The 21,978-nt window shown below is 36.0% G+C and overlaps 2 protein-coding genes across 5 annotated transcripts in view; both read right to left on the bottom strand.

Annotated features, from left to right (window-relative positions):
- The window catches only part of LOC102686914 (protein kinase C-binding protein NELL1), a 163,808-nt gene extending 159,874 nt beyond the window's left edge, over positions 1 to 3,934 (bottom strand). Inside the window, exons 1-2 of one of the 2 annotated variants that reach the window (XM_015338274.2) lie at positions 3,703 to 3,934; positions 2,580 to 2,708 (exon numbers count right to left, since the gene is read on the bottom strand). In XM_015338274.2, the coding sequence (XP_015193760.1) occupies positions 2,580 to 2,708; positions 3,703 to 3,751 (178 nt within the window). In that variant the 5' untranslated portion in view covers positions 3,752 to 3,934. The remainder of the gene's footprint in view (positions 1 to 2,579; positions 2,709 to 3,702) is intronic. The other variant, XM_006642640.3, reaches the window with a different exon arrangement.
- A 2,235-nt stretch (positions 3,935 to 6,169) lies between these two features.
- The window catches only part of slc6a5 (solute carrier family 6 member 5), a 29,014-nt gene continuing 13,205 nt past the window's right edge, over positions 6,170 to 21,978 (bottom strand). For all 3 annotated transcript variants that reach the window (XM_015338276.2, XM_015338275.2, XM_006642639.3), the window contains 11 exons: positions 18,671 to 18,818; positions 18,230 to 18,362; positions 16,740 to 16,874; positions 15,840 to 15,943; positions 14,220 to 14,344; positions 13,523 to 13,635; positions 12,017 to 12,148; positions 11,200 to 11,299; positions 10,623 to 10,723; positions 9,935 to 10,102; positions 6,170 to 8,949 (listed from right to left, as the gene is read on the bottom strand). In XM_015338276.2, the coding sequence (XP_015193762.1) occupies positions 8,791 to 8,949; positions 9,935 to 10,102; positions 10,623 to 10,723; positions 11,200 to 11,299; positions 12,017 to 12,148; positions 13,523 to 13,635; positions 14,220 to 14,344; positions 15,840 to 15,943; positions 16,740 to 16,874; positions 18,230 to 18,362; positions 18,671 to 18,818 (1,418 nt within the window). In that variant the 3' untranslated portion in view covers positions 6,170 to 8,790. The remainder of the gene's footprint in view (positions 8,950 to 9,934; positions 10,103 to 10,622; positions 10,724 to 11,199; positions 11,300 to 12,016; positions 12,149 to 13,522; positions 13,636 to 14,219; positions 14,345 to 15,839; positions 15,944 to 16,739; positions 16,875 to 18,229; positions 18,363 to 18,670; positions 18,819 to 21,978) is intronic.

A 21,978-nucleotide genomic window follows, 5' to 3' on the forward strand; every position in this document is an offset into this window, starting at 1 on the left:
CAGAGACTGCACAGCCTACTCACAGGTGGCCACAGGAGGCCACAGGAGAACTCTCTGTTGTGAAGCGAGCCTAGAATAACCCGCATGACAACAGCTTGCCCCACCCTGGTGGCACTCAGTTCACGATGCACTGCTCCAGGAATCCCTGCCACAGTCCAATAATGGCACAGCCCCGATTCCAATCTGAACCCTTTAGGGCAGGAGACTCCAACACTTAATATTACTTACAAAGTTGGACAAATCATCAATTTATCAAGAGAAGGGTTTGTTCATTTGATTTATTTAGAAATAATCTATGAGAAATACTGTATATGAATACCCTTCAATGCTCAACTTCAGGAGTTTCCTTAATATAATTTAAATAATCAATAACTTGCAATTCCTCACACCTCCCAAAAACATGCTGACTAGGTAAATGGCATTTCTAAATTGCCTTGCGTATGTGCATGTGACCCTGTGATGTATTGGTGTGCAATCCCACCTTGCTCTTTACGCATCCCGGATAGGCTCTGGGTTGCTCCTATCATAACCAGGATTAAGGCTCTTCCCGATAATGGAAGGACAGTGGAATGGTTAACAGTAAGGAAAGTTTTAAGCATGTTGGATAAAAGCATATTTCTATATGTCTCCCAGTAACTTTGTGATGCTGTTAGTTTTCAAGCAACATCTTGCTGCTGGTGCTTAGGTATGCATAATGTGAACAAAGAATAACAAAAGGTCAGACAAGATTGATTTTGCTGTATTTTCCCCTCTTGCCATCACATAGAGGAAGGACGTGCAGCAGTGCACTGCAATCTCAAAAATGACCATACTTCAGGAAATTCCATTATTCCCACAAATGTTTGTAGACTCGGAATGCTTATATGGTCTGTACCTTCAGTTGCAAGAAAAAAATACATTAAGCTGCAAACTTAATTCATGAAGCACAGAATCACCTGTCAGCAAAGTATGTTGTCAGATAAACCAGAGTGAAAAATCAATTCAAGGAGTGAAAAAAAAGTGTAATGACTGATGTGAATTTGAATGTGATTGGAAGACAACTGAGCTCTGTACAGAAAATACTGAGTATTGCTGAGCAGTCATGCACCTCAACTTAAGAACACAGATCTGAAAACTCTCATCTACATCATAACTTCCCAGTGAAAGGTTTCTCAATACATTAAATCACTAGTTTTGTTTAATTTGCTATACACAGCAGTCATACTATCTTGTAATCGTCTATTAATAAGCAGCAAACTATACATATTTAAAAAGTCATAAATAATGTCTGCAATGAATAATTTATCCAAATCCTGAATTCAATTTTTTTATTGGGTAAAAAACGTCTGTGTGCTATTTTCTTCCTCTGACAAATATCTTTCATAATTAATTCACTTAGAATACAAAGCAAATGCTACCAATTACAAGGCTTCAATTCACAGCAATCTGAAGACATCATTACCCCAGTACAAGTACAAATATTTCTCACTTTTGATCTGATATATGGATAAAAATATCCACCCACAAGTCCTTGAGTATGAGCACTAATTTTACATGAAATATTCATGATGTTACCATATCAGTCATACATTTTAAGTATACATGAAGCAGAAAATGAGAAAGCAGCAGCTGTAAGGGACACATTAAATGTGAAGTAATTATCAGACAGTACTCCTGGGACTTTTCTTGGTTGAACACCAAAAATAAGACCACCTTCAGAAGGCAGATTGGCTGCCCCTGCTTACCGCTGGGCAAAGCAAAGCAGAACTAACAGGATCCTTAATCTCAAATATAACCCACAGCATGCCTGGTATATTCCTTCCATGAATCTTAAATCACAGTAAGGAGAAATACCAAATCTATCGTAGCTAAAAACAAAATACTCCGAAGTATCTGCAAAGAGTTAAAAAACAATTTACAAACTTGCCATCTTAGTTTTCTGTCTAGTCTGTAACCTAACTTTCTTTTCTATGGCAGGATTAATGTGCAGAAGCAAACCTCACTCTCTCAGGTAGTTCGCTAGAAATTATATCTTAATTACGGTGTTTAAAGCCGTTTTATGAGGTAAATTAACGCCATAAATCATACTCCCAATAATTCCGTAATTAATTTCTGTCCTACACTAAATCTGGATTAAATACAACTATCAGCGGTACGAAAAAAAAACATTAACAAGAAATTCTCTGGGTGCTGTTCAAGTTTATGTGGCATCACACTGCCACTATTGCTCTGAATTTTTAGGATTCCATCAGCTTAAAGCACATGAGAGAAAGGGACAATCAACGCTGATACTGTCGTGCAGTGCACTGCTTTTGTGCGCAGCTGATCCAATGTGACCCTTTGATTACTCAATAATAAGAAGGTTTGAAAATAAAGCAGTTTGTTGCGTACAATGTCTGTTCCCAAGAGCTGCAAAATTCAGATTTTCGCTGTGATTTACACAATACTGGAACTTTAACGGAAAGTCGATCTTTGGTCCCCTGGAGGGCGTATTTTATTTTCTCATTTACAAAATATCACCACCCCTCATAAAAGACGAGCCGTTTTCTTCATTTTATTGTATTGTGCTCTATGCATAAAAATACATAGGCTACCATTACCTTTAAATAGGAACGCTTTGCTGTTGTTGTGCAGTCCCGGGACTTGAGTTATTCCAAAAGTTGCATTTGCGAAATCCAGCTCACTGATGATATCAATTTGCATATCAGGGTCGACTCCAAACCCTAGAACTGAAGAAACGTGCGGTGTTTAATCAGAAATAGCCAATACAGGAAGCACACCGTGGAGGAAGGAACGGTTTTCATTAACGGTGGTTGCTCTCTGTTTTACACTACATTCATATATCTCACATGGATAAATTATGTGTTAAAAAATCTAAAATGGTAATACCCTGTATCTAGAAAGGGATTTATTTATTCGTCCTATGGTTCTACAAAGCTTGCGTTGTGCGAAATAATTCCCTTGCGCACTTGTTAAAAAAGTCAATAGGGAACAGAAATGTTACAATGAGTGCTTTAGGTCTGCAGTGGGGTTTGCATCTACGAACAATTTATCTAAGATTTCTATATCGAAAAATCGCTAATAATTACATTTCCCTATAAATAATGTATGTATGTATGCGTCTTTCATTGCGCACGAACTTTTGCTCAGAGGAAATAATCACATTTCTAAAATTTCCCGTCATTACAACTTATGTTTAGCAGTTCATGTTTCGTTAAAATTAACATAATTCGCTCTTCAAATTCAGTTTATGTTGAATATAACGTAACGTCCCTTTATATGTTAAAACACAAAATCTAGCCCAATAAGTGCTCCCCAAACACGAAGTGTTTTCAAGACGCAATAGGTACCTTACTTTCCCCATGAGGTTTTAATACAGACAATTTAATATATACGCCTAGCTGAGGCAGAAGAAATATCCACTAATTCGTTAAATTGTTGCGGTTGTTTCTTTTTTTTCAGACCTAGCAACACTGTTGAAGTTTTGTTAAAGATACAAACAAATAATCATGTATGACCTAGAAGCGTGGCAAACGCCACAGCTTCAGTAGGGAGACGCAAAAAGGATACAGGGTTATAGCACACACGAAAGAAAAAAAAATCTATGCAAACAAGAAATTCCTCCTTCTCAGAACAAATCCCCGTTAGACATCACGCCTTCAATATTCTAAACCGCCTAGTAACATCTTCTGTATTGTTTTTTTGTTCTTCCAAATTACCTACCTGGTTTTACAGCAAGCAGAACGGGTAAAATCGCCACGAAAACATCCATTTGTATGCACTGCGTATAACTATGTACAGTTCCTTTAAGATACCCAAAAGATGCAGGTTTCCACAGAAATCCAAACTTGACCTGCTCCGTGTACGTCTTGAAAACTGTGTTAGCTCCACCGGTGTTGGATGTAGCTGACTGGAATAGTCCAACTTAGCGAAACAGGGGACCCGTCAGCATCCTAGTTACTGAGTCGTAATTGACCTATAAACCTCATAAAGGCTTGTGCTGGGGGATTCGGGAGCTGCAGCTGTAGATGAATATTGCAGCTCCTTTTGCTTTCTTCATTACGGAGCCAACGGCTGCCGTTCGATTTTTAACTTTGTGTTTTTTCATGGCCCAGCCTTCCCCTGCAGATAAAATAGAAAGCCCCAGTTCGGTGATCAGATGTAGCGAAGGGTGATAAAAAGGGAAGATTCCCTGCAAAAGGTGTGAGAGCAAAAATCGCAATAATAATTAAAAATGATTGTCGCGTTAGACAATTTGATCGGGTTTTGCAGGTGTTTGATTTCACTTCAGATTTACGAAAGCAAACGCAATCAGTGAATAAGCTTTGTATGCAAGTTTAATATTTCGTGTTCCCCCAAACTTTTTGGGGGGAGTTTGCTGGGCCAAATAGCCTCCTCTATTCTGCAACCTTTCCTAGGTACTTAAAGGTCAGATCAACACGGGTAAGTGTTCACTCGCCCCCTTCCACACTATCCCCATCCTCTCTGAGGAATTTAGGGTCTTTATAAGCGAAGGAATACAATCAAATTGCTCCAGGGAGATGTGCTCTTGTGGTCATCAGTTATCATGATTACCCTTGCACAGCAAAGCTCCCCCGAATGGTGTGTTGTCTGGGGAAAAAAGCAACAACGCAGCATCGACGTTTAAAACATTGACATTTATTTAATGGTTTTAGAAGTTATACATTATAGGATAAACTCTAATTTTTTCACATCATAATATTGGCAAAGATATAATACATAAATTGCATTTGTATACATAAATACAAAAATCTGAGGTAGGGCCTCAAGAATTAATGACATTTCAAAATAAATAATGCATTTCTCATGTAATATATGATTCAAAACTTAATATTTATATATTTATACTCTGTATGGCAAATGAACATATTTCATGACCTGAATGAGGTACATATCTATATCCATAGGCAGCAGTACCTCACATAGAACGCACATAAATATGACATTACGCAAGTAATTAGGAATTAAACCTATACAGCGATAGGTCCACAATAAAGTGCCAAAAAGACACAACATACACTAGATAAGAGATTCAATATATATGGCAGACTATAGGCTACTCTGTATCTATTATTCAATTACATACAATATTCTAAAATCAGAAGACATCTATAAGGCCAATGGCTACCTGAAAATGTCTTGTAACATGATGGCAAAGATTAATGCACACAAATGAGATATGACTGGCAGTTTCTCAGTCTTTCAAATATTTGTTTCCTTGTTAACCCTTCATAAAGCTCTCCTTCTTTGGTTATCTACTGCCTAAAGTTGACTTGTAGGCATATGTAAAATGACATACTGTACAGTAAACAGAAATATCAGGTTAAAAGTTAACCTTCTCCGCATGCCAAAACTCCAGAGAAGTGACAGCAAACTCTGTCCCAGCAAGGAAATAGGGAAGACATGCAAGAGGAACTAATGGCTGATGGAGGGGGTAAATGTACCTGCTGAAATACAAAATATGGCAAAGAATTAAAAATGTTTAGAAAACAGAAAAGGAACAGGAAATAATTCAGAGCAGGGACTGCAGTCTGTGATCTACACCCCACTGGGATTTTATTATGAGAGAAACACTTTCGGTAGTTCAGAATTTATCACCCTATCTGTGACTATCCTCCCTTAGAAAACAATACCATTATTTTTATTCCTTTCTAGATGAAAAAAAAAGAAAAAAAATAGCCTGACATGTTTTTTTTTCATCATGAAGTAGGCTTCTGTGAATTACAAGAATAATTAAAGCAAACTAAAAAGGTCTTTATTTTCAATTAACTTCCATGCAGCTGCATAAGTCAGGCCTATCAAACCTATTCCATTAACTGTCAAAACTGGTGTGGAATTATTTTATTGGCTGTGTGTCAATTTAAATACTTAACGTTCTGTAATGGAATAGATTAAAATACTTGGATGTTGATTAGCACTGGTAAAAAATAGGCCTTTTTTAACCTTTTAAACCTTTGAAAAAAGGGGTGCAAACAACAAAAAGAGAATATCCTGGGCTGTTTTTATACTAAGATTAAATAGTTTTATTGTATTATTTACTTGTATTGATTTACTTGTGCATGTTTGTCAAAGAACATAAGAAATTTACCAAGTTATATCTACTGCAATGGTTGAAAAGCTTAAATAAGGAAATTGTGATTCATCAACCCAACAGCAAGATACAGAGACATAACTGATTGGAATGTTTTATATTTGAGTATGACTGCACAGCAGTAGCTGGTGTCTGTGTATACAGCTGACAGAAGCCATAGCACTTATGGTGTTGAGATTCTGAGAGCTGGATCCAATAACATGAACCAGGCTTAATCCAGATGTTCTGCTACTCCAAAGAGCAGATAATGCAGAGCTCATGGTATCTTCAAAAAAGCTGTCTTGTGTTCAACATGCATTGGTAGTATGGTAATGATTGGTAAAAAGGGAATCCTGCCTCAAAGAATGAGTGATCAAAATCAATCTAAAATATGCCTAGAAAAGAGCATTAAATGCACAATAAAATAAATCAGTGCATTTCCAGATGTACTAATACTTTATGAAAAATGTAAAAATAACAACAGATTATTCATGAACCCAGCAGGAGCAAGGCACATCTACACACCCAAAGGAAACACACTGAATTTATATGAAATGTTGTAAAAGCCACACTTCACTACAAATACGAAAGCAACAGGGAATATATTTTCTTGCTTTTTCCCCCCATCTTCTTTACAAAGAGCAGAACATCTGTTCAGATTCAATGCTTTATAAAACCAGTTTTTGCTACTGTTACATCATGCTGTTAAATTATTGTGGAATGCTTTTGTTCTGTTTCCTTGACAGGTTCTTCAGCTGTGAGGTTTAGAAATGTTATTTTAACTAACATTATTGTGTATCCACTAAACAACTTTAGCTTCAAGAGTAAAAAGCATTTAAATCAAAGGATGACTGGTTCCATTAAGAAGATAAGCATATAGGTAAAGGACATCCAAGTTAGGTTTAGTTTCAACAGCACACAGAAATGTGGTAATAACTGGTTAACTACATATGCCTTGAAATTTCTGTTACAGCTTTTGGCATGAACATTAACCTGCTTATAATGAAAGCATTCTTCGTAAACAAAATGACCATGATGGCTTCCAAAAGATAAGAGACTTTTCCCCCCAAACAGACCACAAGAAGCTAGAGCTATTTTTGATGGTAGCATCATTTGTTTGATTGTTGTGATTTCTTTCTTTTCATTTTTTAATGAGATGAATGCATGTTTTTAAATTCTCAGAAAGCAATAGGTGAAATCAGATAAGTCATAGCATTCCATATTTCCCTAAATGGTGATGGCACTATACTACATCTAGAAATGCAGTTTCTGAAATTAAGTTTACCTGAGACCCTGTAACATGAAGACAGACAATTCAATGGCAAAGCAGTCCCCAGAAGTCCACTAGAGGAATTCAAACTATAACAGTTTCAGAAAAAGTTGTTTCTAAACTATTTCTATTCTCACCATCTCTACAGTTTCATAAGATACTCATAGGGACATGACAACACTAGCACACACTACATGAACACTGATCACTTTTTAAAAAGTGTCATTTTATACAAGTTACAATTAAATAGACAATTTGCAAATTAGAGTTATACAGATCCTCTCTTACTCATTGCTCTAAACCTACTGGGAATATCTACATGAACTTGTAAGGGGAAATTATATCACAAATTTCATAAATCACAACATATATGGTTTCTCAGTAAATATTGTATATAATTTTATGTACACATATATGGCTGTCAAATATATTTAAAATTGCAAAGTGCAATTTTTCAGCACAGTATGGTAAGTGGCTTTTTTTGTTTTTGTAAAGGAGGAAATAGTGGTTTTAATTAGATATTGTGAATTAAAATCTCAATGACAATTCATCTATCTTAAACTAGCATAAGAGAGAATATGTATTCTAAAGTTTATATATAGATGTGGGGCACAGTTCATTTCCCCTTTAGTGAAGAGAGAAAAATACATCTAGACTCTACAATGCAGAAGTATTCAAGAATAGGGCTACTGTAATTAAAACTTAATATTAAAACAAATAATTATGGAAAACGGAGCACAGAGAAAAAATAATATGGTCATAGTATAGAAGTAGGCACAAATTACAGATTTTTAATTAAATATGTGATAGTATAAGAATGTATAACAAGTTAAATGAACAAATTATGAAAAATTATGAGGTGAAAGTTAAGATAATGGGGTAATAAATTAAAAGTTAAAAATGAAACTGCAAGTGGACTCCACTAGTAATACCATAAAGAGTTAACTCCTTTTTGGTCTTTTTAAAATAAAATTAAAATACTGTTTAGCCCATAAACAGGTACTTAGAAATGTCAGTTTTCTTTTTCTAGCATTTTATAGAGGTCAATGAATTATAACAGGGCATATAAACTTGCAGTTTGTACCAGTTATGTTACAAGTTGGAAAAAGAAACATATGTTAGAGGTGCATTAAATCTAGCCTTAGATCTATGCCTAAAGCCAGATTACTCTAAATTAGCACACTGTCTGGTTTTTCAGACCTCACTGAAAAGATAATGCATCAACACTAGATGTGCACGTTAGGCAAAAGCTTGGTTTACTTATGGAAGCCACAGAGATGAAGAGTTCTAGAAAGCAAAGTGGCACATGGTCCAGACTACAGGACACTTTGGAAAGTAACATCCTGCAGTCGGAAAGGGAACTATAATAGGAAGGAGTAATGGGGATACCATAGGACAGATAGTGCCGAGTCATATACTGTGTGTGTATATATATATATGACAACAACAGTTATTGCAACTGAGATCCAAGCTCAAAATCCTTTGGTGGTAGTTTGAGTCCCAGAGAGTTGGTTCCCAGCGGATCGATCATGTTCTTGTAACGTTCTCCGCGGTGTTTGGACAAGAAGGGACCCCAGTCTGGTTGTGGGGAGCAGACCAACTTAAGCCTCTGAAAAATTGAGAGGATTCATTATTTTGTTATTGATAATGGAATTGGATGGTTAATTCAACATTTTGCAAAACACACATGCCATGAACCCCACTTGACCAAGGTTCCTACCTCTGTATCCTGCATTTACATACAGCAGGAGGCAGGTGTTTCACACAGATGCTCATGGGATAAACATATGTTATCTTTTCAAGTCTAGCCTTTTATTTGTTTAATCAAGTTGTATTACTTGCAAAAAGTGCATGCATAAAAAATATATGTTTTTTTGCAGTGATTTTCAAAAACTACTTTTAAACCCAAGTTCCATTTAGAAAACATTCCTCTTTACATCTAGCACAATTACTTTGATATACTGCAGTTAGTTCCATGTTTAGCTGCTGCAACTCTTGCACTTTGCTAATTGATCATCAATAAAGATGAATATCCAGCAAAAGCCCAGTATTTGCTTTTTAGATAATGAAATGATCCAGCAGAGCATATTCATTGCATGCATTTATCGATTTAAAAAGGTCCATAGGCTTTTTCTGCACGCTCTAAAAGTTCCATCCTTTTCATCGTAGCTCATTATACCTTATAAGTTATAATGTCTTCCAAACAAATCATGTTTGTTTAGTTTCTTTGCAGCAGAAAAAACATACATATTTTGCTATTCCAAACACGATGCTGCAAGCGCTTCATTGAATGTGCCAGAACAATCTGCTTTTCCTTTTCTGTTTGATACTCTCTTGTCAAGTGGCTTAGGAAATTTCAACATGCACAAACAGCATGCTGTGCTTGCTGAAGGCCATTTTTACAGATTAATCAGTGTATTTAAATGTGCCCACTGGACTACCTCTGTAATATACAAATTAATGCTAACCCAGTACCCTCCACTTCAATTTAATAAGAGAGATCAGGCTATTGATTCTATTAATTGTGGAGCCTGAAGAACCATTTGTTTCTCATGTGTAAAGACTACAGCGAAAATTCCATTCTATTTCCTTACCTCAATGAAAGAGCCAGGAGCTAGATGCATTTTAATCACAAACATAATGGGAATCCAGATGACAGAACACACAACCATCAGCCACCCCATAACCATGGACCAGGTAGGATACGTGTAGTCTTCATAGGTCATAACCTTCCACTGGTAGAAGCTCAAGCACAGAATGAACTGAAAGCAAACGATAACAGGCTCTCTTACTCATCTTTAACTAATATGTTGCCAGCACGCTGTACCTATAAGTAGTTTATAATAATCCCAAGGTCATTGATAGCAGAGTCAGTTGTAATAACACTGATGCATGGGATGTCATTTAATGTTTAAACAGCAATAAATCACCCACATTTAACTATTACACTGATTCCCTTCTTTTCCAATACTTAGAAGATATTTTATTCTGAGGCACGTATTAGTCAAAACCACAGACCATAACCTAGTCATGCCTAACATAGTGATTTCCTACATAAGCAAAACAGTGTGCAGTTACAGACGAAAACATAGTCTCTATGCATTTCCTAAAATGCACATTTTTTATTTGTATTTTGTAATTTTTCTTTACATATTTTTCAAATAATACAACATTTCATATTTTTTTCACAGATATTAGGCAGGCAAAGTTATTCACAATGAAATATGAAATTAAGTCTTATCATTTTAAGGAACAAATCAAGACAAATACACTGATACATACTGTAAGAATTGTTGGAGTGACAAAAGCCCAGCAAATTCTCCAGAACTTGTTTGGTTGAAAACCAATCATCATTTCAATGTCTTCACAGAATCTCTGCAACCCTAAAATGATATTCGGGGAAACTTAATAGTCAGTAACACCAGTGCTCAACTGATAATTCATTTATGAGTGTGTTAGCACACGTAATGACATAATTTCACATTTTTGTAACTACACCATTACACAGAGATTTCCTTCCCTCTGAAACAAACAGTACTGTTGGTTCACAGTATTGGTTCCCAGTATTTATTATTTTCTTGAGAAATGCAGGGACCCCATTTATCTGAATCTCCACAGTGGGAGCCTAATTAAAGTTGCCTTCGGTTAATAACAACAGGGAATTTAAGTGGACATGAAGATCCACAGTAAAGGTAATAGAGCCACCTAGTGGTCTCAAAAGAGTAGTCTCCCATCTTTTTGGCACCAGATTTTGAGACAATATAACAAAGCTCAGCTTTCAAAAATGCAAAAATGGACATAAGTAATCATATAGGCTATAAGTGCTTTGGATGTTTTACATCTCTATTTTATGTCTTACCATATATATATGAAATTCCAACCAATTCAAAAATGGCGATGATTACAAGCGAATATGAGGCAGCATATGTATCCACTAGCTGCAACATGTACATACCACTCTGTCCATGAAAACAGAAAGACAATAACATTGTATTACAAAAGACATACAAAAGAGAAAAAGAGCACTTCAATATTATATTACTTTTAATTACATACAATATTTAAGATATCTGTTGCTATCAGATGTGTTAAATAATCATTCTCATTATTGTGTTACTTTTGAGCTTTAGTATAGCCCTGTTTGAATGAGATGGCTTTATTGCTTTGAAAAGCCTTACAGGCATACCCCTTCTAATCAGTACCCTACATACTGTACAGAATATCTGCTTTGCGCAGTAGACATCTATTATTAAACATTCTCTGAATCAGAGGGATTAATAGATATTCCAGAACTGGGAAGCAGTTTTTCACTGTAAGTTTTAATAATACTCCCTACTAGGCAGACTCACTAGTTTTGACCCCCCCAGAAGACTTCATTTCTGTTCATACTTGCTTGACACGCAATGTGTGGAATGTCTGAACAAGTTCTTAGGTCATCAATATGTCAATGTCAGTAACAAGATAAGTGTTTTTTTACACATGATGCATGGATGTTGATGATAGAGCCAATGGCATTGTAATATACACTCCACTATATAAACCATGTCGTTCAGATTTATTTTAAGCAATTAAAAACAACCCAACAACCATACTGGTTTTCCATCTGTCTTTCAGAATTTCTAAACAAAGGGATCATGCCCTTCAGGTATTCCTGTATGCCAAAACATACTGCCTACCTCTGTTATCATGGGAAACCCCAACACAAAAAAGCAGATACAGCACACCAAAGTGAAGATAGGTTTGTGTGTGCGCAGGTACTTAGGAAACTCATCAGACACTGATGTCACAATTGTCTCAATTGTGGCAAACTGAAATGAAAAAGAATCAGTTACAGAGTTACAGACAGCTGATTACAGAGCAGACAGAACACTCAAGAGATCCATCATGAAAGTGCATAGCAGATGATGTGCATGAAAGGAAATACAGAAACCATACAGAAACTGAAGTTATACTATTTTCACTATAGCAAACAAAATATAGAGTGATCTAAGACAGAGTCAAAGGACTTTTATCAGGTTAGATCATTTCATTTTTGTCTTCCATTTTTGCAGATATGTATACTGCATACAGCCAAAAACAACCACTGTGTTTTCCCGATTTTTTGGTCTCATCATGCACACAGAAAATGACAAAATTCTATTCAAGCTGACAGGTAACAGCCAATTAAGGAGGATTGTAATTAAAAGAAGTGTGATTACAGAGTTGCTTTACTCTGACTAAATTACCGTAAATAATGCAGCTTTCTTCATTACTTCACTGCAGCAAGAAGAGCCTGTCATCTTTCAGGGAGAAATGTCTCATTGCCAGAGTCCATGGTGAGCACTTAAATGCCAGTGGGAGGTTTCACACAAAAATCGCCAAATTTAATAATCCGTGAGACCACCTCTGCTGGCGGTGGAAGTGTTACATATGCTGCAAATTCTGCTAATTAAAGCCTTCACACCCAGGGATGGGTTGTTGATTAAATGTAATCAGCAGTGTCAGTCCAGCAAGAAGCACTGACATCTTTTACAGTCTGCTCTCCCCCTTCCTGGTCTCTGAGGTTAACAGTTGAACTAGGTTAACAGGAAGGCAATGGAGTGCCCTTAGCTGATTGGCCAGAATATTGGACTGTACACTCGGGCTTCATCTTGGATGTTTCAATCAAATTCCGTCTTTATCACAAAGTCACCTTTAGTGGTGCCATTTAACTTAAACTTTAAACAACAGACAGACTGTGGAGCCCCTTCACGTGCAACTGCCAGCAAATCACTTTAATCAAAGGTTCTTGTCCATTAACTTTTCAGGCATTGTCTATATCAATCATTGCCTTTATCAGATTAAAAAATAACTGGTGAAAGAACTGGTTAATTAAGAAACTGTTTATGCTGAGGTTTTCTAAATCTGTGTATTATTTAATGAAAAAAAGTTAGATTATTTTTCTGAACACCTGGGTAAAAGTTATGTGGGATACAAAGATTCAGGAGAATTTAAAAATCATACAACAGCAAGTGACCTGAATAAAGTGTATTGTTTTAACTGTTTAAGCCAGGGTTAAATTTTCTGCAGGGTATGTATGTTTGCAGGGTATTACAGATTGCTATTTGTCGCCACAGTCATACTAGTTGGGTGAGCGTGGAATGACCCAACTTCCGTTAACTTAGTATTCTTATGATTCACATGAAGAGTTTCAAATCAATTACCATTGTGTCCAGTCCAAGGGTTAACAACATCAAGAAGAAAATGATGGCCCAAAATGGAGAGACAGGAAGCCTAGTCAAGGCTTCTGGATAAACAACAAAGGCAATACCAGGTCCTGAAAGAACATAAACATATATTATCCTGTGCCACGATTGCTTTATGTATTATTTATGGCAACCTAAATACATCATACAGTCTCTGAGAACACAGTACATACTATCCATCCAAAAGACACAATGAGATCCCCAATAACTAAATAATAAATTCTACACATGACATGCTTAAAAAGCTAGATGTGTGAGCACAAGCACTTTACTGTTCTTGCACATGTGGGTTTTAAATGTCAATTAAATATAAAGCTGCTTTTAGATTTTGAGAGTTCTGTTTTAAATATGAATGCAGTGAATATGTATCTTACTTTCACTATGACTGTAAAATCCATATCAAAATACGTTTCAAAGGAAGCAACTACAAAAACAGTGACTTCATTGACATTTTGTTTGCATTTTAAATGCACTGTATTTTTTATTTATCCTGTTTATCATCTAGCATTAATTCTGTCTCCAAAATACCATGGTAGTACTTTTGCAGAAAAATGCTAATATTTCACTTCACAACATCAAAAAAAGTATTAACGCTTAGGTATCCATTTAGTGCTCAAATAGGTTTAAAAGCAGCATTCTATCTTTTCCTCTTTACCTTCATCAGCAACTCTGTCAATAGGCACTTTCAGCACATGTGCCATGAATCCAATGACTGAGAAAATGACAAACCCTGCGAAGATGCTGGTTGCACTGTTTGTACACGTCACTATTATTGTATCCCTGGATAACAGGAAGAAGAAAGAGAAGAAGGAAAGGAACTACTTTGCAAGTCAGCCAATATGATCATTACTTTGCAGCCTTACAATAATAATGATCCCTGCTTTTCATGACGTGTCCTCATCACCCTGTAGCTCTGAATGATGCTAAAAACTTCATCAACATCAACTGCTGCAAGAAATTTCAGAAGTAGTAATAATAAAAGAAGTTCATTTTATTGAGTGTCAGGTTACCATAACGCAAAAATTTATGCATTCTAAGAAAATACATGGAATGAGTTTTCATAAATAAGAGCGAATAAACTGCTTTACTGTGGACACCGGTGAGATGTCGATTAATCCACTAGCGCCCTCTAGAGAACATCTGCACTTACTTCAATTAAAAAACACAAATCTTACCTTAGGTACGTAACACTATAACTTCATTTGTCTTTGAGACTGCTGGCAGTTTGAAATAATTCATGTTTTCACATTGCATATTATTAATACAGAATGAAGTTAAAATATTATCAAGAATTTAACCAAATTTGTTATCCCCATGAAGACAATAATCTTTGACACAACTCTCAGTATGTGGGTATTATTTATCCCATTCAGTAGGCAAGGAAATGTATTCTGCCTCAGCATGTTTTCATCTTCCCTGGAGGGCATATGATGATTAACAAGTAATTAATATGATTACCCTGAAAACAGCATCATGAAAACAGCATCATGTATAAAACAACATCCAAAATATTAAGAGGTCTCATTACACATGACATAAGCATTCTTGTCCAAAATGCTTTATGAAATGCTGATAAATATTCTCAGCTGCTACAATTAGTACCTTTGACCTGTGGCTTTAAGGAAAATGAAATAAAATACTGTTCAATATCTACAAATTTCCAGAGTATTTCCAAGATAGGGAAATCCATGACACCCACAATATTAAATACAGTAAAATCAAGTCAAATTTATTTTTCAATAACTCTCTTCACATCACAGCATCTCACAGCATTGCTCAGAGCTGAAAGAACTCCGTAATGAAACAGTTTTCATAATCTGTTCCCTGTTGTCTATCTTAAGGCATATTTGTTATTTTTTGCGATTCCTTCTTCAGGAAATAACCATTCAATTCTTATTTGCTCCTAACAATGTCTTAGAAAGATAATATAAAAGTGAAAATGCATACAAACAGAAGAAAATAAGAAATATGCTATCTATTAGCTTAAATTCTCTTATACACACTTTATTTTATGAGATAGTCATTTACATCCTCCGAGTGCTTAGTGTCAATCATAAATCCTAAAGAGATTAAGTTCTTTACTAATACAGTCTATTTGCCTGACAAGAAACATAATAAACAGCAATAACGCCAACCAAGCATACACACAGTACACAAATTAGGTGTTGACACAAAACAGCAGTCAAATACACAGTGAAATGAAAGTTTAAGCATCTATAGAAAACAAAGGAGAACACTGTTAAGTTTTCATATGGGGGGAAGATGTCTGGCTCACCTGTAACAGTTATTGTGGAATTTGTTGTAGGATGAGAGAGTGATTAATCCACCCCAGGCTGCAGATAGGGAGAAGAAAATTTGAGTAGCAGCATCCTTCCACACCTAGTAACAAAACACAGTTTTAGCAGATCACATAACAAACAAGGAGGGACGTGAATGCAATGGGAGATGATAACAGTGAATTAATTAATGCTTCCTGTTGGAGTACAGTACTCCAGAGTCTCATAACTCATTGCCCCACTGTTTGGCCTTGGAGTTTCTCAGCAGTCTCCTGTTGTTCTTGCAATGCACTATTATGATTTATTCATTCATTAATACACAGTGTACTACTGTAGCTTAAAACCACAAGTAGCTGCAATATAGGGAGAGCAATGCTCTTGTTTACAGCAGTGTTACGTTTGATGTTAGTGTGTGGAAATGTCGTTCAACAGGGATTATTAATTATTTGCTCCAACATTTTACAACCATTGGTAAAACACACAGAAACTCTGGAAAATACTATAATAAAGCCTTTAACAACTGCAGAAGACAGTAAGTTCTTCTATCTATGTGGAAGACAATTTCAGTCTGAAGCCATCAGGGACACAACCTGGGTATGAGGGAGAATATGGAAAGATTAAATGGAATAATGGAATGATTGAAGATTTATGAAGACGCCATTAAGAATTTCATAAGTTTAACCCTTAAAGGCTTTTCACTCTAAGTTTGTAGACTGCAGGTGTTGGATGTTTTTACAAATAACACTTCAGGTGGAGAATTTTGTTGCCAGACCTAATCGACAAATCCTATTGTTTTTCCACTATTCTTCCAATAACATGAACGTTTTGTTTGGCATTATCCAATATTTCAATCAAAGTACAGGGTTACAACAAAGCAGGCATAAGTGGTTTTCATCTACCTTAGCATCATTGAGCTTCTCCCATTTGGGTGTTATAAAGTAAAGGATGCCAGACCCCGCTCCTGGGAGAGTGACTCCTCTGATAAGAAGAATAACCAGCACCACGTAAGGGAATGTAGCTGTAAAATACACAACCTGGAACAAAATGACATATAATTCATTACAACTAAGTGTTTATTAACAAATCACACGAGGGCGTGAAATTAAGTCTACTATTACATTTCAAACCAATAGATGGCAGCGTTTTCCAATTATATCACAAAATGTGACGTGTGGTCCCTCTAGTGGCGATATGAAAAACCGCAAGACCATCTAATGCAGTTTAAAGAACACCCTTAACTAACTCTCAACTACTGAGTCATTCCAGTAGTGATATACATTTAATAGATTTCATAGTAATGATCTCACCAAAGACACCAGGCTCTGCAGAAACCAAGGTTGAGATGCCTGTCTAGTACTTTCCTCTAAGTATACATCCATACTCTCCCTTGTGGGCTTGATGTCTTATACTGTATATACCATCTGTATATGCCATAAAATGCATCACTGGTGCCACTCACCATTGTGATCTTTGATTGACCCTCTCTGCATATGAGACAAGTGCTTCACTGGACAATTAACCTAACCTGGCATGGCATGGTGTTAGCCCAGTGTCTTGGCTAATGTCCACTGGGTTAGCACTGTTCTGTCCAAAGTTCTCCTTTAATTCAACTGGTGGAGCAAGTTTTCACTTCTCCAGGTGATCTATTGCATAGTGCTTTAGCTGATGCTTAAGGTCTGCTGCTTGCTGACAGGGTAAGGACTGCAATGCAGGAGAGGATGAAGAGGGTCCATCTTATGTGTAAAGTGCTTTAAAACCATTTGGGAAGAAAAACATAAGATAATTCTTCTTTACAGATTTTTCAATTGGGAAAACACCTTTGTATCTCTAACTTATTGTAGTTCTCTTTATGATACAACAATATAAGATGTGTTTTTATCAAGTGAGCCTCTCAAGTACAACTGTCAGAAATGGGTTCAAGTCTTGTTAATTTGCTTCTGCTAATGAGTCTGTACCTGGGGAGATTTTTGATTGTATGATTAAATATATTCTGCTTGACACTTGCAAATGTTAACACTGCCATTTTGTCTAATGTGTGTTTTATAGAAAGTTATTTTCTTTGTTGCACTGCTTTGATTTCTGTGTACCTATGCTGTAAGCCTCTTGACCAGGTCCTGATTGCAAATTAGATTTTTTTACATCAATAATAAACATATTCATTGCATTTAGGCTCTAGTTAATATATAGCACAGGATATGATGATTTTAAAGCACTGATTAACTGATTAACTGGGACTTTTCAGAACACAATGCATTATCAAGATGACTTTTCAAGTGTACCTCAATATATAAAGAACATATACACAACAGTATGAACCACTGACACACTGGGACTTCTTATTTCTCTCAATTCTGTCTCACAGATAAAAGTGAAAAAAAGACCAGCTTACTTTCCCTGATGACTTAATTCCTTTTGCCAAAGATGCATAGACAATGACCCAAGCCAGAAACAAACACAGGGCTAAAGGCCACCGAATGTCCCCTGGATATTCAATTCCTTTTGAAATGTGCAATACATTGTACCTGCAAAAAAACAGCCTTTATGTTTCTGCACTTTGGAGATATAAAAAACAAATACTTTCAAATAAAATGCACATTTTTCAAAAAAAAGCTGAAATAGTAGTTAAATTAATCACATTGAAATTTGTCAAGCAGCAATATAATGTGCATGGATATAAAACATGACAAAGAGAGGTAGAAGTGAATTAATTTAAAAAAATAATTGTAGTAAAAAAGTTGGTAGTAATAATTGAGACAATCTTAATTCATAATCAATTCTTTTTCCAGCAATGTGAAAAACTGAGTTATCCCAACAATTAATATCTACTTACTTGAAGTATTCTTCACTAGGGCTGACAAATGTTTTGTTTTCAGATGTTAAATTGGTTAATTTGGTCAGATTACCGATGGCATTCGCAGACATACAAAAGGTTGTGTTTTTTATGGAGGTGATGTTCTTATCTCGCAACACACAGGCATCTGTTTACACAAGAAAGAGGAAAATTAGAATACAGATGAAGTGCAGAGTAAAAGTGTGGATTGAACAGACACTGGAACGTGATGTGATTGTCTGGTTGCTTTTCAAAATGGAATCATTGTTAAATACAAAATAATACAGATTAATTCCTTGCTGAAAATTATAGTTCTTTTTACTTTTAAGCATGGAATTAACCTCTTAGTTCCTCTGCAGCTCCCACACTGATGCAGCTCTCTGTTTTAATATTGATAAATGTCCAACAAAGAATATAAAAAATTACATTGGCTAAAACCAGCAATCTTTCACATTTACATGTCTCATTTACAGATACAGAGCACTGGTTTAAGCTCAGTAGAAAGCAGACTTAAGGTGCAGCACTCTGTACTGAGGAATGCTTTGAACTACAACAACCTGTGGAAAGTTTAACATTTTCTTGCGGAAGCTATAATTGATAGGTGTAATAGAACAAGGGTTTGATGCTTTCGTTTGTGGGGCACAAAGACTTTGTAAGTGGGTGATGTAACATGGGAATTATAGCTTTTCACTTTATGATACCCAAGCACTGGGTATTATCTTTGTTAAAGACAATATAACTTAAGTGTATAACAACACATTTAGCTCTGATTCATTTTTATTATCAATATTATTGAACCTTAAAGAGTTTTCTTGGTCTGAGAAGACAAAATTAAATATAGTGGTATTTACTGTATCCATTAATGTACATATTACATAAACACATTACCACATTTGATATACCTAAAACCGAATGCTTCACACCTTTGCTGTTATATTCTGCATACATAAATGTTTTAGGTTAATATATAAATAGGAATATGAACATTTTACTAGTTCAATTATCCATCATATAAAACAAAAAGATAACTGTGGACGTTCTGCTTAATTTGTATTGAGAAGACTTTTTCTCAGCTGTTTGTTTTGGCTTTTTCATAAAATAAGTTAAAAAACATCCAAATAAATAGTAGTTTTCAAACATAACAGTAAATGGTGTTTATAAACTGGGAGCAAGCAAGTACGCAGTGAACAGACAAGGGGTTTTCTCCAAAATAAAATACTTTTCGTCTTTGTTTTCCTAGGAAAGCAAAACAAAAGTTTCCATTTGCAGTTTGGCAGAACACACAGCTCTGCCTTGCAGGAAACCACCTGGGTTTGTTTGTAGGCGCAAAAAAAAAAAACTTCCTCAGGCCACTTTTTTACAGGCAACATCAGGTCTCAAAATAAAAGCAACATCAAAAGTAGGTTAAGTCAGGACAAAGAAGACAATTTCCTTCTTGCAGTGTCAGCTCCAAACAAAAAACAAAAAACTCTCTTGAAACTAACACGTGATTAATTAAGGATACAAAGGTGTATACTTAATTAGCCATTAATGATTGCAGGTGGTATTCATACTGAGGAAATTAGCTGCTGGTTTAACCCCTTCCTCAGCCCACTTTTAACCTGCAGCTGGTTTAACCTCTGGCTTTAATAATCAGCCAATATCACCTTGTCCATACAGTACATCTCTCCAGGGGCTTCTGGGAGCGTTTGCAGGCCAGCTCTACCCACACAATAGTGCCCTCCTCTGGCATGTGTCTGAACTGGCCCACTAAACTAAAAGCATGTTCCTGCTTTGAACGCAATGGAATGCAATCACTCGTGCAAAACAAATAAAATGGATTGCATAGGAAGTATATTCAGTTGTAAACACTTTCCTGGATATCTGGACTCAGACTCTGGTTGTCTGAATGACCAAGGACACACATCTCAGGGAGTGTAGACTAAGGCTCCTCTCTTTTACCACGACCATTCGCAATGTAAAACCCCTAATTCCGTCACTTTTCTTTGTTACCAGACTCTTAGATCAATTCTCAGCACTGTGTCATCGGACAGTGCTTACATATCCAGAGGATACCTATCTCTCTATCTGCCCCTGTTTTGCACCTTCTGGAAAGTAGTCTGCAAAGTCAGCTGCTTGGAGGAAGGACTTCTAGGCAATACTGTGTACACAGCTGATGAACGAGGGTACAATTGGGCATTGTTTAGACACATACAGCATGTACCTTTGGTTACTTACATGCTAATTTACTACATTGTTGCACTGATGATTGTAAGAGTATGTTAAACCAGACTTTCTTTTGGGGCTTCCAGAAAAAAAAAACACTTTGCAGACCTCATCAAGCAGCAAAACGTCTGTCTTGATTCTTTCCTCATCTGCCTTGTTAACCAACATGCTCACTGAGAAGGTTCACATCTGCAATACAGTGGGCTGTTATATCTATGCACAGGTATAGTCTCATGCTATCTCAGGCAGCAGTTTAGCCCCTTCTGCATGAGATACCTGCATTCCAATGTAGTACCGTAGTGTTGGAACTGTTCCATGCAACATCTCGGATATAAGGATTTAGCCTCTCACTTCCTATTATTATTACATACATTATTAAACAATCTTGTTTTATGCACTGAGGAACATAAGGATAAAGAAGAAGGGTAGTGTGTATTGTATTCTTCTACTAATCATTTTAGCTAGGGTAAAATAAAAATAGAAAGTGCAAGCTGAACTCTAAAATTACAAAGTAACAAAATGATCAAATCTCTGTGTTTAAAAAAATACTCATGAAAAAAGATTTGGGGCACAGCTCAATTCTAACTTCTGTACAGCAATTGACACGCTGCTGCGACAACTCCAGCAACTGAAAATCAAAGTATTTCTGTAGTCCACCACAAGGGGGCGTTTTCAATCACTACTGTATCACAGTAGCCGCATTTTTATCCTCGGGGCTTGTACGCTCAGCTACTTCAAACTTTATTTAAATTGCGCTTCAGATGATGAAACATGTTAAACTATTAGGTTCGTGAATTTTCTAACATAATGAAGCATGATTAATTTAATCTGTTTCTTCGGTTCTCATGTCTTAAGAATAAGTGAGAAGGAGTGGCATGAAGGAAAATGTTAAAATAGTCTAGCAACAACTTTACTGCAGTCAACGTTTTAAATATACACCGTACATATTTCAGATATGAATTCAGAAGTCTCATTTTGTTAATTTGGTGTAACATAAATGTAGTCTAATTTCTAACATTTCCGAGAAAATGTTTTGCCGATGCAAAATTTGACTTGCAAGTCAAATTGCCTGGTTCAGGTTGAACATTGTAATACTGCGCATT

Source organism: Lepisosteus oculatus, chromosome 21 (assembly GCF_040954835.1).
Source record: "Lepisosteus oculatus isolate fLepOcu1 chromosome 21, fLepOcu1.hap2, whole genome shotgun sequence".
Lineage (NCBI taxonomy): Eukaryota > Metazoa > Chordata > Actinopteri > Semionotiformes > Lepisosteidae > Lepisosteus > Lepisosteus oculatus.